General features: G+C 41.8%; 1 protein-coding gene across 7 annotated transcripts in view; it reads left to right on the top strand.

Moving 5' to 3' along the window:
- The window catches only part of ATPSCKMT (ATP synthase c subunit lysine N-methyltransferase), a 117,734-nt gene that overhangs the window by 5,875 nt on the left and 95,503 nt on the right, over positions 1–16,356 (top strand). For 3 of the 7 annotated variants that reach the window (XM_012475251.2, XM_012475249.2, XM_064375864.1), the window contains exons 2-4: positions 4,394–4,683; positions 7,165–7,258; positions 8,512–8,562. In XM_012475251.2, coding sequence (XP_012330674.2) covers positions 4,394–4,683; positions 7,165–7,258; positions 8,512–8,562 — 435 coding nt within the window. Of the gene's footprint in view, positions 1–4,393; positions 4,684–7,164; positions 7,303–8,511; positions 8,563–11,742; positions 11,842–16,356 lie in introns of all 7 variants that reach the window. The other 4 variants (XM_064375862.1, XM_064375861.1, XM_064375863.1 and 1 more) reach the window with 3 other exon arrangements.

Below are 16,356 nucleotides of genomic sequence, written 5' to 3'. Positions count from 1 at the left end.
TTACTGCTGCACTGGCCATTCTTCTATCGCTCTCTGTCTCCTTGGGCCTTCCTAGTTCCTGAGACACGACAATATTGAAATTAGGCTGATTAATAACCCTACAATGGCCTCTAAGTGTTCAAGTGAATGAGTCACACTTCTCCCACTTTAAATAAGAAACCTAGAAATTACTAAGCTTATTGAGGAAGGCATGTGGAAAACTGAGATAGGCCGAAAATTAAGCTTTTTGCACCAGTTAGCTAAGTTGTGAATGCAAAGAAAATGTTCTTGATGGAGATTAAAAGTGCCACTCCAGTGAACACACAAATGATAAGAAAGTGAAAAAGCCTTATTGCTGATATGGAGAAAGTTTTAGTGGTCTGGATAAAAAATAAAACCAGCCACAACATATCCTTAGGCCAAAGCCTAATCCACAGCAAGGCCCTAACTCTCTTCAGTTCTTTGTAGACTGAGAGAAGTGAGGAAGGTACAGAAGAAAAGTTTGAAGCTAGCAGAGGTAGGTTTGTTAAGTTTAAGGAAAGAAGCCATCTCCAGAACATAAAAGTGCAAAGTGAAGCAGCAAGTGCTGATGGAGAAGCTGCAGCAAGTTCTCCAGAAGATCTAGCTAAGATTGTTGGTGAAGGTTACTACACTAAACAGATTTCCAATATAGATGAAATTGCCTTCTTTTGGAAGCTGGAGAGAAAGCAATTCCTGGTTTCAAAACTTCAAAGAATAAGCTCTTTTGTTAGGGGCCAGTGTAGCTGGTGACTTTAAGTTGAAGCCAGTGCTCATTGGCCATTCTGAAAATCATAGGGCCCTTAAGAATGATGCTAAATCTACTCTACCTTGCTCTGTAAATGGAACAACAAAGCCTGGATGACAGCACTTCCCTTTATAGCATGATTTATTAAATATTTTAAGCCTACCGTTGAGACCTACTGATCAGAAAAAGGATTCTTTTCAAAATATGACTGTTCATTGATAATGCACCTAGTTACTACTCAAGAGCTCTGGTGGAGGTGTACAAGGACATGAATGTTGTTTTCATGCCTGTCAACATAGCATTCATTTTGTAGCCCAAGGATCAAGGGTAACTTTGACTTGTTATTTAAGAAGTACATATCATAAGGCTAGAGGTGCCATAGATAGTGATTACACTGATGGATCTGGGCAAAGTCAATTCAAAACCTTAAGGAAAGGATTCACCATTCTAGATGCCATTAATAACATTAATGATTTTTGAGAGGAGGTCAAAGTATCAACGTTAATAGGAGTTTGGAAGAAGTTGATTTCAACCCTCATAGATGACTTTGAGACTTAGGTGGAGGAAGTAACTGCAGATGTGGTCAAAATAGCAAGAGAATGAGAAGTGGAGCCTGGAGATGAGACTGAATTGCTGCAACCCATGGTAAAATGTCAATGGATGAGGAGTTGCTTTTTATGGATGAGCAAGGGAAGTTGTTTCCTGAGATGGAATCTACACTGGTGAGGATGCTGTAGACATTGTTGAAATGATGACAAAGAACTTAGAATTTTTTTTTTTTGAGATGAGGTTTTTTTTTGTTTTTTTTTTCTTTTTTGAGATGGAGTTTCGCTCTTGTTACCCAGACTGGAGTGCAATGGCGCGATCTCGGCTCACCGCAACCTCCGCCTCCTGGGTTCAAGTAATTCTTCTGCCTCAGCCTCCCTAGTAACTGGGACTATAGGTGCGTGCCACCATGCCCAGCTAATTTTTGTATTTTTAGTAGAGACGGGGTTTCACCATGTTGACCAGGATGGTCTCAATCTCTTGACCTCGTGAGCCACCGCGCCCGGCCTGAGATGAAGTCTTACTTTGTCACCCAGGCTGGAGTGCAGTGGTGTGATCTCGGCTCGCTGCAACCTCTGCCTTCCGGGTTCAAGCAATTCTCCTGCCTCAGCCCCTTGAGTAGCTGAGATTACAGGTGTTCACCACCGTACCCGGCTGATTTTTTGTATTTTTAGTAGAGACAGGGTTTCACTGTGTTGGTCAGGCTGGTCTCAAACTCCTGACCTCATGATTGCCCACTTCGCCTCTCAAAGTGCTGAGATTGCAGGTATGAGCCACTGTGCCCAGCCAAGAATTTAGAATATTTTATAAACTCAGTTGATAAAGTAGTGGCAGAGTTAGAGAAGACTGACTCCAAATTTGAAAGAAGTTCTACTGTGGGTAAAATGCTGTCAAACGGCATCACATGCTGCAGAGCAATCTTTAATGAAGGGAAGACTCTATCAATGTGGCAAACTTCATCGTTGTCCTATTTTTAAAAATTGCCACAACAACCCCAACCTTTGGCAACCACCACCCTGATTGGTGAGCAGCCATTAACATCAAGGCCAGATCCTATGCCAGTGAAAAGATTATGACTCACCGAAGGCTCACATGATTATTAGCATTTCTTAGCAATAAACTGTTTTATAAAAATTAAAAAAATATTTTTGAAGATAAATCAGACCAAAATGTCAAGCAAGAAAGCATTTTAAAATTAAGATATGTATGTTGTTTTTTAAACAGTGCCATTGCACACTTCATAGACTCCACCATAGTGTAAACATAACTTTTATTAACAGCGGAAAACCAAAAATATTTATGTAACTTGCTTTACTGCAGTACTCGCTTTATTGCAGTGGTCTGGAACTGAGTATCTCCAAGTTACGCCTGTAAATTCCTCTGTAAAATGCTAAAATTATAACTGAGATTATTAAAGCTTTTGCTTTCTATCAAATGTCATCACCTTCTTAAAGTTGATTTTGTTTACCACCATCACTAGCACTAGCACTAGTAGCATTCTTCTTCCCACCGCACCCCCACCCGGTTGGTTTTCCACTATGAAATCAGTTTTACAACTCATTTAAGGGGCTTCAGGAATCAAGAACAAAGCCGCACTGAGTGGGTATGCTGGCGATTGGCCAGCTGCCCTGAGGGTGACCCACTGCTGTGTGCCAGCTTTTGGAGTTTCTTGGGTTTAGATTTGTACTGCACCAGAATAGATTGCCGCAGTTAATGGGTGTGGTGGGAAGAATAACGTCCTCTCCAGGAATGTCCACTTTCTAATTCCTGTACCTGTACAGATGTAATCAATGATCTTGAGATGGGAAATTATTTTGGATTATTTAGGTGGGCCCAATGTTGCCACGAGGGTCCCTATAAATTAAGAGGGAGGCAGGCATGTGAGAGAAAGTGATGTCAGGACAGAAGCAGAGATTGAGTGATGTGGGGTCAAGAGCCTAGGACTGTGGGCAGCCTCTGAAAGTGGAAAGAGACAAGGAAACCTGCCTGAGGGCCCCCAGAAGGAACGCAGTCCTGCCAGCTCATTTCATACTGACCTCCAGAACTGTATGATAATAAATGGTGTTATTTTAAGCCACTAATTTTGTGGCAATTTTTTACAGTAGTTATAGGAAATTTATAACTGCATTCTACCCTGTTCTAAGTGCTTTACCTCCATCCACTCATTTCATCCTCATGATAACCCTGTGACCCCCCACTTTACAGATGAGAAAACTGAGGTTCAGCAAGGACGAGGAATTCAGGGTCACAGCATTAGTGAGGTGGCAGAGCTGGGATCCTAACTTCGGCCGGCTCTGGAGGAGTCCTGCTTTTACCTCCTGTACTGTGCTTTTTCCTCATTAATCAATTTCAAAATCAATTTCAAGTCAGTATTAATTTCAAAACCTTGAGATCCCATTTAAATGCATTTTAAAGGACAAATCTCAAGAGGATGTTTAAGGTACCATTCATTTCTTTGTAATCAGTGATTGGGGTCTGCATTATTTTATGCTTACGATAGTACTGAAATGATTGTCTTATTTTTTGTTCATTTTGGATCTGCTTTAAAAGTCTCTTTATTACTGTACTTATTTAAGATGTTTGGTAAAACCTGATTTTTGTGCCTTCTATTACTTTAAAATTATATTAGTGCAACTAGATTATAAATGCCAGACCAAATTTGATGTGGAATCCTTTAATGCTACATGAAATTAGGTAATAATTAGACATCTTTATGCTTATTTGTTTTTGAGGCTTTGTTAGTTCAGAACATAAAAATATGTAGTGCATGATTAAAATTTGTACTAATGGATATTAAATTAATAAATTACCCGATAAGTTTGAATGCATTGTTTTCTAAGGATGACTCCTAGACACATAAAAAATCAATGTTGGAAAGAAAAGATTTTAGTTTTCCTATAGGATTGAATAATGTTCTCCAAAATACCTTAATAGGATTTAGAACTTATTATGGGATCCTATACTTGGCATTTATCTTGTATTCAGCTAAATTATCCTTTAAAAAGCATGAGTTTATTTGTCAATGAGAATTGTAGAACAAAATACTATCTTGGATTTCAGATTTGGTGCTATGTGTGTCTTTTCTGCTTGCTTTCAATCTAGGGGTACCCCTAGAAGCACTTAAAGAAGAAAGCCAGTCAAGACATATTCTACCTGCAAGTTTTGAAGCCAACAGTTTGCAGAAAAGCAACTGGGGGTTCTTACTTACTGGGCTTGTGGGTGGGACCCTGGTGGCTGTGTATGCTGTAGCCACGCCGTTTATAACGCCAGCCCTTCGAAAAGTCTGTTTGCCGTTTGTACCTGCAACTACAAAGCAGATTGAAAATGTTGTGAAAATGTTGCGATGCAGAAGAGGATCCCTTGTAGACATTGGTAGCGGCGATGGACGCATTGTGAGTTCTGCTAAAACATTTTAAGATTTGGAATCAGAACTTAAAATTTCTGCTTTACATTTAGTAAGGCTTACACAAAGACTTTCTAAATCCGACAGCTTGAAAGAGTGCTCATTTCATTTTGCGTTTGTTTGACCAAATTATGAAACTACCGGTGTGTTTGGAATTCATTTTTCCCAGATTTAATTTGTTCTTAAAGGAGGACGTACACTGTAGACATGCCAGGTGAAAAAGAACAGTTAGCTGAAAATTATCAAATTGTCTGTTAAAATACTTGAGCCGACAGAGGTGGCATAATGAGAAGAAACATGTTAAATCGTGGCGTTTCACTCTTTTACATTTTTCCCCATAGCTGTTTGCTTCCACATTTGTTTGCATTCATCCATGTGTAAGTAATAATTCCTGTGGGGTAATGTAGAGTTAAAAGAAGGAAGAGCCAGTGAGTAACCTTTGCTAAGCCAAAGATCAGACTTTTTTAGTGACCTTCTCTCACTTGACCCCAGTTGGGCACCTCACTGGTGCCCAATAAATAAAGAAGAAAGGCCACTGACAGGCAAATGGGTGTCTCAGAGCAGGTTCCTCTGTGGGCAGGGTAGCACCATCCTTAGCCTCATCCCAGTGATGAGTCAGAAAGTCCCAGCAGCAGTGGAAAAGGCTGGTCCTATGGAAGCATTCAGTGTGAAGGCCCGCGGGGCTCTGTCACCTCTCACCAGCTCCTACACACACAGAGACTGTGATTTTGTGATTCTGAGCTGGAATAATCAGGATGAGGTTAAAAAGTAAGATTTTTTAATTTTGATTTTTTTTTCTTTTAAAATCATGTTAAGATACACATACCATAGTGTTTGCCATTGTAACCATGTACAGGTGTACAGTTCAGCATATGAAGCACATTCACGTTGCTGCGCCACCATCACCACCACCCATCTCTAGAATACTTTTCATCTTGCAAAACTGAAATTCTGCCCTGATTAAATAATAACTTTCTATTCTTCTCCTCCCCTTACCCTCTGGGAGCCACTATTTGTTTTTAAGAAATGTATTAGTGGCCAGGCATGGTGGCTCAAGCCTGTAATCCCAGCACTTTGGGAGGCCGAGGTGGGTGGATCATGCAGTCAGGAGTTCGAGACCAGCTTAACCAACATGGTGAAAAATACATGTTGGTCAAGCTGTACTAAAAATACAAATACCTGCCTGTACTAAAAATACAAAAATTAGCTGGGCATTGTGGCGGGTGCCTGTAATCCCAGCTACTCAGGAGACTGAGGCAGGAGAATTGCTTGAACCCAGGAGGTGGAGGTTGCAGTGAGCTGAGATTGCACCACTGCACTCCAGCGTGGGTGACAGAGTAAGAGTCTGTCTCAAAAAAAAAAAAAAATATATATATATATGTTAGTCTGTTTTCAAGCTGCTGATACTGAGACTGAGCAGTTTACAAAAGAAAGAGGTTGATTGGAGTTACAGTTCCACGTGGCTGGGGTGGCCTCACAATCATGGTGGAAGGTGAAAGGCAAGCAGGAACAAGTCACCTCTTACATGGATGGTGGCAGGCAAGGAGAGAGTGTGTGCGGGGAAACTCCCCCTTATAAAACCATCAGATCTCATGAGACTTATTGACTATCATGAGAATAGCATGGGAAGGACCTGCCCCCATTATTCAGTTACCTCCCACCACATCCCTCCCACAACATGTGGGAATTCAAGACGAGATTTGGGTGGGGACACAGCCAAACCATGTCAAGAAACCGAGGAGAAACTTTTACAGTCCATGTTAGAATGCTTTACGTGTTAGAACAGTATCTTTGTGGTTTTGAGAAAATGTTTTTTTGCAGCACTCTAGTTACTTGGGAACTACCTTAGGTGGGATAGCTGAGTCAAGGGGTGCTCCCTTAAAGAATGAGGCAGGACAGAATGGACAGAGTGAACCCAGGACCGCGCCACATCCCTCCCACTCTCTGGAGGCAGATTCATTTCATTTTACCTTTACCTGTTTCCAGTTTTGAGTGAACAGTCATTAGCTACAAAGGAAATATGTACTCATTGCAGATTTTTCATTGACAGGTTATTTTTACTGCATATAGTTACTTGTTCACAAAACTGTCTTCCCCGATACATTCGTTTCCCTGCTGCTGTGCCAGCCCACTGATGGAGAGATGCAGTGGATTTTCAGCAATGTTTTGTTGAACCTCCCCCAGGGTTGGCTCACCTAGATCAATTATGGAGGTGTTCAAAGTGAACCTGAATATCTATTTTGATACTTGAGGTGAAATCTTTAGCCAATCAAGAAAACTGAGTTACATGGGTTGACTATTACCTTGTCCACAAAGCTTTATCACTTTAGAGATATGTTTTTCAATGATGTCTCAGTCACAGGAGGCACTTTTTGATGGGATGTTTAAACTGTCGATAGGAAATATATTGTTTGACCTTGTATGTTCATTTTTTCTTCTTATTTTGAATAAATCTTGCCTCTCTCCACAGGTCATAGCGGCTGCAAAGGAAGGGTTCACAGCAGTTGGTTATGAATTAAATCCATGGCTAGTTTGGTACTCCAGATACCGCGCTTGGCGAGAAGGTGTGCATGGTTCTGCCAAATTTTATATTTCGGATTTGTGGAAGGTATGTAAGGCAGAGAACAGCCCTAGAGAAATCCAATGGAAAATTGTGTTATTCAAAATTAGTATAACTGAAAACTGAAAAATGTTAAAAGAAAAAGAATTAAAATCCAAGTGAATATTCTGGCATAATGAAACGTGTAAAATTGATAAATTTTACCAATAGTCTACTTTAGAGAGACGCTTAAAGTTTTTATATGATAGGTCTTGTGAATTCCGAGAATTTATTTACAAAATTAAAATGTTCTCATTTCTGTTTCTTACAAAATAATGAGATTTTTCATCTTATTTGGAAATCCTATAAATTATTATTGATAAATGTTAGACTTTCTGTTTGTGTGCCTGTTTGTGTGTGTGTGTGTGTGTGTGTATGTGTGTGTGTGCATGTTTGTCTATTTAGAGAGATACGGAGATGGGTGTTAGAGAATTCTGCTGTCATGGTTATTTCTTATCCTCATGAAGTATGAGATCCAAATTTATCTGTACTCTAAAAATGCCCTGTAATTTTGCTTTAGGATTGTTCCATGAAATGCTTTTTCTTAAATAAGAATTTTCCATTGTAATATTGTCATCAGTAGTTTACAAAAATTCACTTGAGTTTTGCTTGCATTGTTTTCTTATACCATATGTGCATAAACGATCTCTCTATAGAGTAAATAAGACTTTTATTGGGCAATAAGAATTTTAACTGGCAAAGCACATTTCCCTCCAGTTTTTCAACTAAAGAGCATTTTATTGCACTTTTTTACATAGTATTTTAGAGACGAGGAGGGGGACTCGAATTTTCAGGATAGTTCGACAAAAAAACAGATGGTTGTGAAGTCTCTTGCATTCTGGTGAAGCTGGTTTGGTGTAGAGTGGACTGGTGTGTGTGGTTCTGGTGCCACTGGCTTGGCCACCAGCTGGTCACAGTGGGGTCACTAGCTCTCTGACACACGACCACTGGGGCGTGCCCTGCATGGAGTCACCCCGAGGATGAGATGGGATGACTTAAAGGGAAGCATTTGGAAACCAACGGATTGAATTAAAATGAATGAAAGCATGAACATGTTCTTTCCTTGTGAAATCTTAAGGAGGGCCACCCTTTTTAGGAGTTTGTCAAAACCCACCGTTTCATACAGTGGAAAACTGCTACCCATTTCTGTGAAACAAGTTAAGCTTAACGTTTGTTTTTTTTATGCTTACTCTACCGATTGCTTCCCCCCTCGTTTAGGTTACTTTTTCGCAGTACTCGAACGTTGTTATTTTCGGTGTGCCTCAGATGGTAAGTACGCACTTTCCTGCTCTCTGTTTGGGGTTAGGGGATGTTGAAGGCCCTTCCAGCCGCACTACCATCACTCACCTGTGTGCGGTGATGGCCTCCCGGAGGTCTTAGGGAACACTGGATTTCAGTTCATTGAGTTAATAAAATATCAGAGTCTTAGAAGTTTAATGATACAAAATTCAGTCACGTTTTTAAACTTTGGCTTCAGATGAAATTCTCAGTGCCTTAAAAATTCCAATTTGGAAACTACTTTATGAGGTCCCAGTGTCTAATACTGTTTGCAGCCGCTCACTTCCACTTGGCTGAAATCGCTCGGGAGAGTTAATGGGATGTTCCCTCTGAATTGATCATTCCTCCCATTTGGCAGGAAGATAATTTTCTGGGTGGACGAGCATTGAGTAGTTTCAGTTTACCTCAGTTTACTGATTTGCCAAAGAATGGCATATTGAACTTTGGTTATGAACTTTCAAAAGTGAAAATGCTGCAGTATTGTACTGGGAATGGCCCTCCTTAGCCTTTGGAAGGATGGTCATGGTGGGAAGCTTTTACTGTAATTGCTGCTGCACAGACCATGGAAAGAAATCCCTTTTCACTTTTCAAAGTCTATTATTTTAGCTATAATAAAATAGGCAGAATTGGATATTTGCTAAAATGCTGCAATATAGCTGATATGGTTTTAATTTTTTTAAAAGGCAATTTACTTTTTTATTTTTTTATTAATACCTGAATTTTTGTATAAGACATTTCAGTGCTTGAGAAATTTATTTCTACCACTAAGACCTTCACTGCCATGCCATATTCTTTAATTTTAAAAGATAATTTAGAAATGCTTTTGTAAAAAAAAAATTTTTTTTGAGACAGAGTCTTGCTCTGTTGCTGAGGCTAGAGTACAGTGGCATGATCTTGGCTCACTGCAACCTCTCCCTCCTGGGTTCAAGCAGTTCTCCTGCCTCAGCCTCCTGAGTAGCTGGGAGTACAGGTATATGCTACCATGCCCAGCTAATTTTTATATTTTTAGTAGAGACGGGGTTTCATCATGTTGGCTAGACTGATCTTGAACTCCTGACCTTAAGCGATTTGCTGGCTTTGGCCTCCCAAAGTGCGAGGATTACAGGTGTGAGCTGCCGTGCCTGGCCTTGTAAAATATTCTTGAAAGTGACAGTATCCTGTACATTTATAATTCTCATTAGGCCTAAAATTAAGACCAAATTTTGGTATCCATCCTTTTCTTATAGAAGTGAAATGAGGTAGACGGGCACACTCCCTGGTTATTTTTTTTTTTATTTTTTGATGTTTATTTTATTTTATTTTTATTTTTATTTTTTATTTTTAAAATTTATGTATTTAACTTTAGGTGTATACTATATCTGGCATTTCTCCGCATGTTATCCCTCCCCACCCTCCCCTTCCTCCCCACCCACCTCTGTCTCTCCCCTACCCCACCCCCAACTGCCCCCAGTATGTGATGCTCCCTCCCTGGTTATTTTTAGAAAACCAATTGGGATCGTAGATTGATATGTAGTTTTGATGGTGATTTACTGCCTGTGATGTTTGGGCTTTCCTTCTAAAATGGAATAGTTTGCTTTTTGGAGACAAGTAACTTTAATTTGGATCCGTGCTTTATAAAAATGGAAAGTTAGCATATAGTGGAAATTCCATGCTGTGTGAGAGGCAGGTTGATGAAACCAGGGTTACTTGTTCCAGCGGGGGGCAGCAGTGGCCTTCAGTAGTCATCGTCACTCCAGGATCTGTGGAGCCAGCTCTGGGTGCTGCTTCCCTTCTTTGGAGTAGGCTGACTCACTTTTTGGAGCTGTTCCATCAGGGGAAATCAGAGTCTTCTTATTTATGAATGCTTTTGCGATTAATGTCCATTCTTCTGTATGAGAGAAATCTGAAATAAGGAACGTGTAGCATTTCACCATTCCCAAGGAAAAAGGGAGCAGCTGAAAGATACAAAGTGTCCACGTTCCCTGTAATAACAGAGATGTGGCCAGCTTGCAGTTTCCACGCTGGTGGGTCGGTCAGGGGTGCAGAGGCCGGAGTGGCTTCTGTTTGTTTGGAAGGCTGAGTTTTGTGCTTGGAGGGCCCCACGTTCAGCGTTCATCAAGCTGTGTCTCAGTAGAGGCCATGAAGGGAGGGAGAGTGTGCTGTGCCAGTCGACCATGACAGCTGTGGCTGGGTGACTCCACAAAGCCAGCGTGCCGTGAGACATTCCTGTGACAGCTGATGCCCAGGGATACTCAGAGAGCCAGGGAGCCTTGGGGAGGTCCAGAGCAGGAATCCCTGGGGCTGTAAACCCTTACCCCTGCTTCTCATGCCAGACTGATGATCCCTAACAGCTCTGTGCAGTTGTAGCTCAACATCAGAGGTGCCCTAGCAGTTCCACACAAGTGTGTATCTAACAGAAAAGGAGCAGGAATTCCATCTGGAACTGGTCAAGCCAGCCCTGGGGTGGTAAACATCCACGTTTAACACGAGCTTATGCAGTGAGAGCATCTTTTCAAAGTGCAGAGCAGATCAACCTTGTTCTTGTGTAAAACCCTTCTGTGACTTCTTGCTGTTTTTAGGGATAAGGCCCAAACACTCAGTGTGGCCCTCAGGCTGGTGTGCAGTGACCCCCGTGCCCCTCCAGCCTCCCCTGGGCCATGCTGCCTTCAGCTGTCTGCACCAGCCCTCCGTCCTCTCGTCCCCCTGGACCTCACCATTGCTGTTCTTCCCAGAGCCTGGGGCTGTGTCCTTCCCTCTGACTGTGGTCCTCTTGGCTCTGGACTCCACTGGTGAACAGCACTGACCACTTATGGGCCAGCTGTCTTTTCCTCTGTGCTGCAGTCCTTGATGCCTGATGAGGACAGTTCCAGCTGCCCGCTTTGCACTCATATAGTACCTTGTTGCCCTGTCCTTAGACGGGTTATTGTGCATTTCTTGGCCTGAAGTCTTTGACAGTGCTTGCTGTGTGCACTACACCATCAGCTCAGGGGCAGGGACCAGGCCTCCAGCACTGCAGGACTAGCACAGGCATCACTCGGTAAATGGTTGTAGAATAAATGAACGTAGTCTAAGTAAACCCGTTACTTACACTTTTCCCAGAACGCTATCTACTTTCATAACTTCGAAGAATGGCTAATTTAATTTTAGTTACAAATTCTGTGATGGTTTATTTTCTTTTTTGCTATTGCCCAGGCTACAGTGCAGTGGTGTGTGATCTTGGCTCACTGCAGCCTCAGCCTCCTAGGCTCAAGTGATCACCTGTCTCAGCCTCCCAGGTAGCTGGGAATACAGGTATGTGTGTGCCACCGTATCCGGCTAATCGTTTAATTTTTTGTAGAGGCAGAATCTCACTCTGTTGCCCAGGCTGGTCTCGAACTCCTGGGCTCAAGCAATCCTCCTGCTGCAGACTCCCAAAGTATTGGGATTACAGGTGGGAAGCACCATGCTTGGCTGTTATGAATTGATGAACAAAAATATTATCGTTATGTTGTAGTAAGGAAAAATAATTCATGGCTGAATCACTTTTTCTTCCTTTCTTCCTTCATTCATTTGACAAGTGTGGGCACTATAGCAAGCCCTGTTCTAATCACTTGGAATACTTCAGTGAGTACCAGAGAAAACACCCCTGCCCCAGGTGCTGATATGCTAGTGGAGAGAGAAGATATTGTGTGAGACACCTGTAGACAGTGCATCGTACAGCAGAATCAAAAGTGCTGTGGAGCAAAGCAAAGCAAGGTGGGGTGGGGCAGGGACAGGATCCCTGCAAAGTTGACCTTTGAGGGTAGGGAGGGGGTGTGCAGAGAAGAGCGCCCTGGGCAGGGTGAGGGGCAGTGCGGCAAGCAGGCAGGTGTGGCATGAGTGTGTGGGGAGGTCAGAGAGGAAGCAGGATGGGAAGGACACCAGCCCTTGGAAGGGCAAGAGCCTTGAGTGAGCAGAGAGGAATGCAGGGCTGACTGGGCTTGAGAAGGGTCACAGGCTGCCATGTGGAGGTGAGCATGAGTACAAGCTGGGAGGCAGGTTATAAGCTCTTGCAGGTATCCAGGCCATGGAGTAGCTGGTGAGAAGCTTCAAATTCTTTGTGCATTTGAAGACAGAATCCACAGGATTAGCTGGCAGCTCTAATGTAGGGGAGAGAGAGGAAGGCGGGGTCACGGGCAGCCCCAGGGTGCAGGTCCAAGCTACCGGAAGTTTGGAGTTGCCTTGGGAAGTGGAAGCTTGTGTCTAGCACCTTCGACCACTGGGCCGTCCTGCCACACACTCAGGGTTGCCTTGAACTACGCTGGGGAAGGTGCAGGCAGAGCTGACTGGGAAAGTCAGCATGGGCATATGAAGTGTGGGTGTGCATGAAGTCAGGCTGGCAGTGGTGGGTGAGAGGGAGTCTGGGGTTCAGGCCAGAGGGTGCGCTGGAGATGTAGGTCTGTCGGGCATCAGCGCATAGAGTGTGTTGAAGCCTGGGAGTAGCTGAGATTCCCTGGGGAGCATGAGAGTGAGCCGAAGGCCTGAGCTCTGGACCCTGGCATTAGACGTCTGAGAAATGAGGGGCAACCAGTGGGACTCAGAGAAGGGAACCTGGGGAGGAGGAAGTGCCAGGAGTGAGTTGCCCTGGCAGCCCAGTGTAGCTGGTTCCTGGGAGGCGGGGTGTGTGTGTGGCAGGGCTGGGTTATCGTATGCCTTTGAGCTGTTTTCTACCTGTGTTTAAAGTTTCAAAGACGTAATTAGAATAGGATGAATTCATGTCACTTTGAATCTATAATTGTATGAATAGTTTTGAATTCCATTAGGCAGACATGACACATCACGGCTTCTCTTTGCGTATGATATCAAACACCAGATTTGTTGCATATTTATGTGTAATTTAGTCAGTTAATTTCTTATGATGGAAATAGTGCCTTTCATTTTTAGGTTTATCTTGACTTAGCATATGACAATCATTTGGAAATAAAAGAAACTGTAAAAGAGAAAAGAATAATAGCATCATGAATAAGTTTACAATTATCCTTTTTATGAACAAAATTACCATAAGAAATCTCTGATATTTTGGAAAAACGCATATTGTTTCATTCTTTGCTTATTTAATTTTTCCCTCAAGGAACAAAACTTTTTTTTTTTTTAATTGTATTCTGGCTGTTAAAAGAATAGAAATCCCTCCATCCTTAATAGAATTTATTCTGTGTTATCTTGGCATTAATTCTAATGAAGAATTAGAATTTTGGTTAATTCCAGCCATAGGTCATGTAGCAGAGATTCTCTAAGCACTTGTATAAGATACAGGTCAGGAATAAAATCATCATAGAAGCTCTGTCAATTTCATCTTGCTTTAACCTGTTGCTTTTTAGAGGAGTAATTTTTGCTTAGATCTTGGTTTCTAAATATCACCTCTCACTAAGAGGAACCAGGAATCTTTGAGGAAATGGCTGAATCAGGGCTGGGGAAGGGAAGATAAAAAACCAGGAACATTTTGTTGAGCCAGAATGTAAGGAAATGCTCACAGTATTTGATGGCAGCATGTCCAAAGGACAGAGAAGCCAGAGGCAGGAACCTCCCAGTGGCCAAATTAGGACAATTTGAGCATTTGAATACACAAGGACAGTAATGGATTATAACCCATCAAATGAAATAAGAATATAGGTGTTTGTCCTTACAACAGATCGGTAGATAAGGAGAGACAGAGAGGGAGAGTGGGTGAAGGGAAAGCCCTTCCTTATGGTAGAGTGCTGACTGTACGTGTAGAAGAAAGGACAGAATTGTCCATGAGTGCTACTGCAAGTGTGAGGACTGTCTGTTGAGTAACAGGATGTTTACATCATCTCCAAGCACCTCTCCATGAATGTGTATAAACTACTCATTATAAAAGGAAAAACAGCAACTGCACAGTGGAGACACCGGATCCCACCTTCACTGCATGGTTAATCCCATCATCAAGAGCAGAAGGGCTTCCTGCATGTCTGTGGAGCCCTGGTAAGTTACAGCCTCACAGGTGGAGTGTTGCCAAAGACCACATGCTTCACCATGCATGAGCATGCATCAGAGGACCCACGCCAGGGCCACTCTGTACGGTAACTGAAGAATGTTATTGTCACGAAAACCAAAGAAGGATTGAGGAACTGTTTTCCATCTAAGGAGACCAAAGAAATGTTATGGCTAAATGCAAAAGTGATTCTGGACTAGACCCTACCCTTGGGAAATGTTATACAGACCATTACTGAAACAATGACAGAATTGCAGTGTGATTGGAATTATTATATTGGAATACAATGTTAAATTTTCTGAATATAGCTGGGATTATGTATGAAAATATTTTTCTTAGAAAATACACATTGAGCCGGGCACTGTGGCTCACGCCTGTAATCCCAGCTCTTAGGGAGGCAGAGGCGGGTGGATAGCCTGAGCCCAGGAGTTTGAGACCTGCCTGGGCAATATAGCGAGACCCCATTCTCTAAAAAAAAAAAAAAAAAAAGAAAATACACATTGAAGTATTAAGGGGGTAAAGGAGCGTATCGTATGCAACCTTTTCTCCAATGGTTTAGGAATAAAATATTCAAAGAGACAAGAAGAGAACAAATGTGACAAAATGTTGAAAATTGGTAAACTGATAGGCCAGGTGCAGTGGCTCACACCTGTAACCCCAACACTTTGAGAGGCTGAGGAGGGCAGATGGCTTGAACTCATGAGTTCGGGACCAGCCTGGGCAACAGGGCAAAATCCCATATCTACAAAATTAGGAGGTTGAGGTGGGAGGATGTTTTGAATCCAGGAGGTGGAGGTTGCATTAAGCCAGGGTTGCACCAGTGCACTCCAGCCTGGGCTATAGACCTTGTCTCAAAGCAGTTCTTTGTTCTATTATTGCAACTTTTTTGGAAGTTTGAAATTATCCCAAAATAACAAGTTAAAAGAAGAAAGTAGAAGAAAAAGTATTTTTAGGAAGTGAAGGTGGTGAAGGTAGTAATATATTTTTAGGATCTGCAGATCAATTTTTAAGTAGTTGTTAATTTGTTGATGTAATTAAAATATCAATACTTTTAGCATATAATAAAAACTCTATTGGTAGATTGATAATAAAATGATACAACAGTGATATAAGTTATACTATCAAGAAATTCATTATCAGTATGTTATGGATACATTTTTAAAAATTATGAAATATTTCATGATATTTCCAGTTGGTAGAATTGTGTATATTTTTTCATGGTTGAGTTATACCACACTTCACTGACTGTAAACGTTGATTTTAGAATGCACTGTTGCTATTGAGAAACAGAAAAAAATTGCCAATTGTAATTCTAAGACAATGCCAGTTGTGTAATGTGTCCTGATTTCAGAGACTCTAATAATGTGGAAAAATGTAGCCGGGTGCCGTGGCTCACGCCTGTAATCCCAGTACTCTGGGAGGCTGATATGGGCAGATTGCTTGAGCCCGGGAGTTTGAGACCAGCCTGGCCAACACAGCAAGACCCCCATCTCTTTTAAAAAAAGTGGAAAAATAATGTCTTAAATATGTAAGACTAGGTATATTGAAGCGTTAAAGTAAGTTATTTAAAACTGCTTCTTATTATAATTACTGCCGCATTCTGATTTTACTCAGAAAACTATAAATCTATGATAGACATCTGCCAAAAATGGCACATTTTATAATTAATACTAGAAGATGTTCTTACAACTGCTGCCAGTGTATCTTCTGTATTTTAGTAGATTGTTTGTTCATGTGTGTGTGTCCCAGAGTGCTCTTTTTTCACAAGTAGTAATTTTTGCTCAGATATTTTCAGGGATTCTTAAATACAGAAGAACGTTTTGGGATCATTTCCTCAG

Source organism: Aotus nancymaae, unplaced genomic scaffold (assembly GCF_030222135.1).
Source record: "Aotus nancymaae isolate 86718 unplaced genomic scaffold, 86718_ANA_hifiasm-v0.15.2.pri h1tg000014l, whole genome shotgun sequence".
NCBI classification, from domain to species: domain Eukaryota; kingdom Metazoa; phylum Chordata; class Mammalia; order Primates; family Aotidae; genus Aotus; species Aotus nancymaae.
Note: the sequence above shows the minus strand (reverse complement) of the source record. Positions and strands in the feature narration are given on the sequence as shown.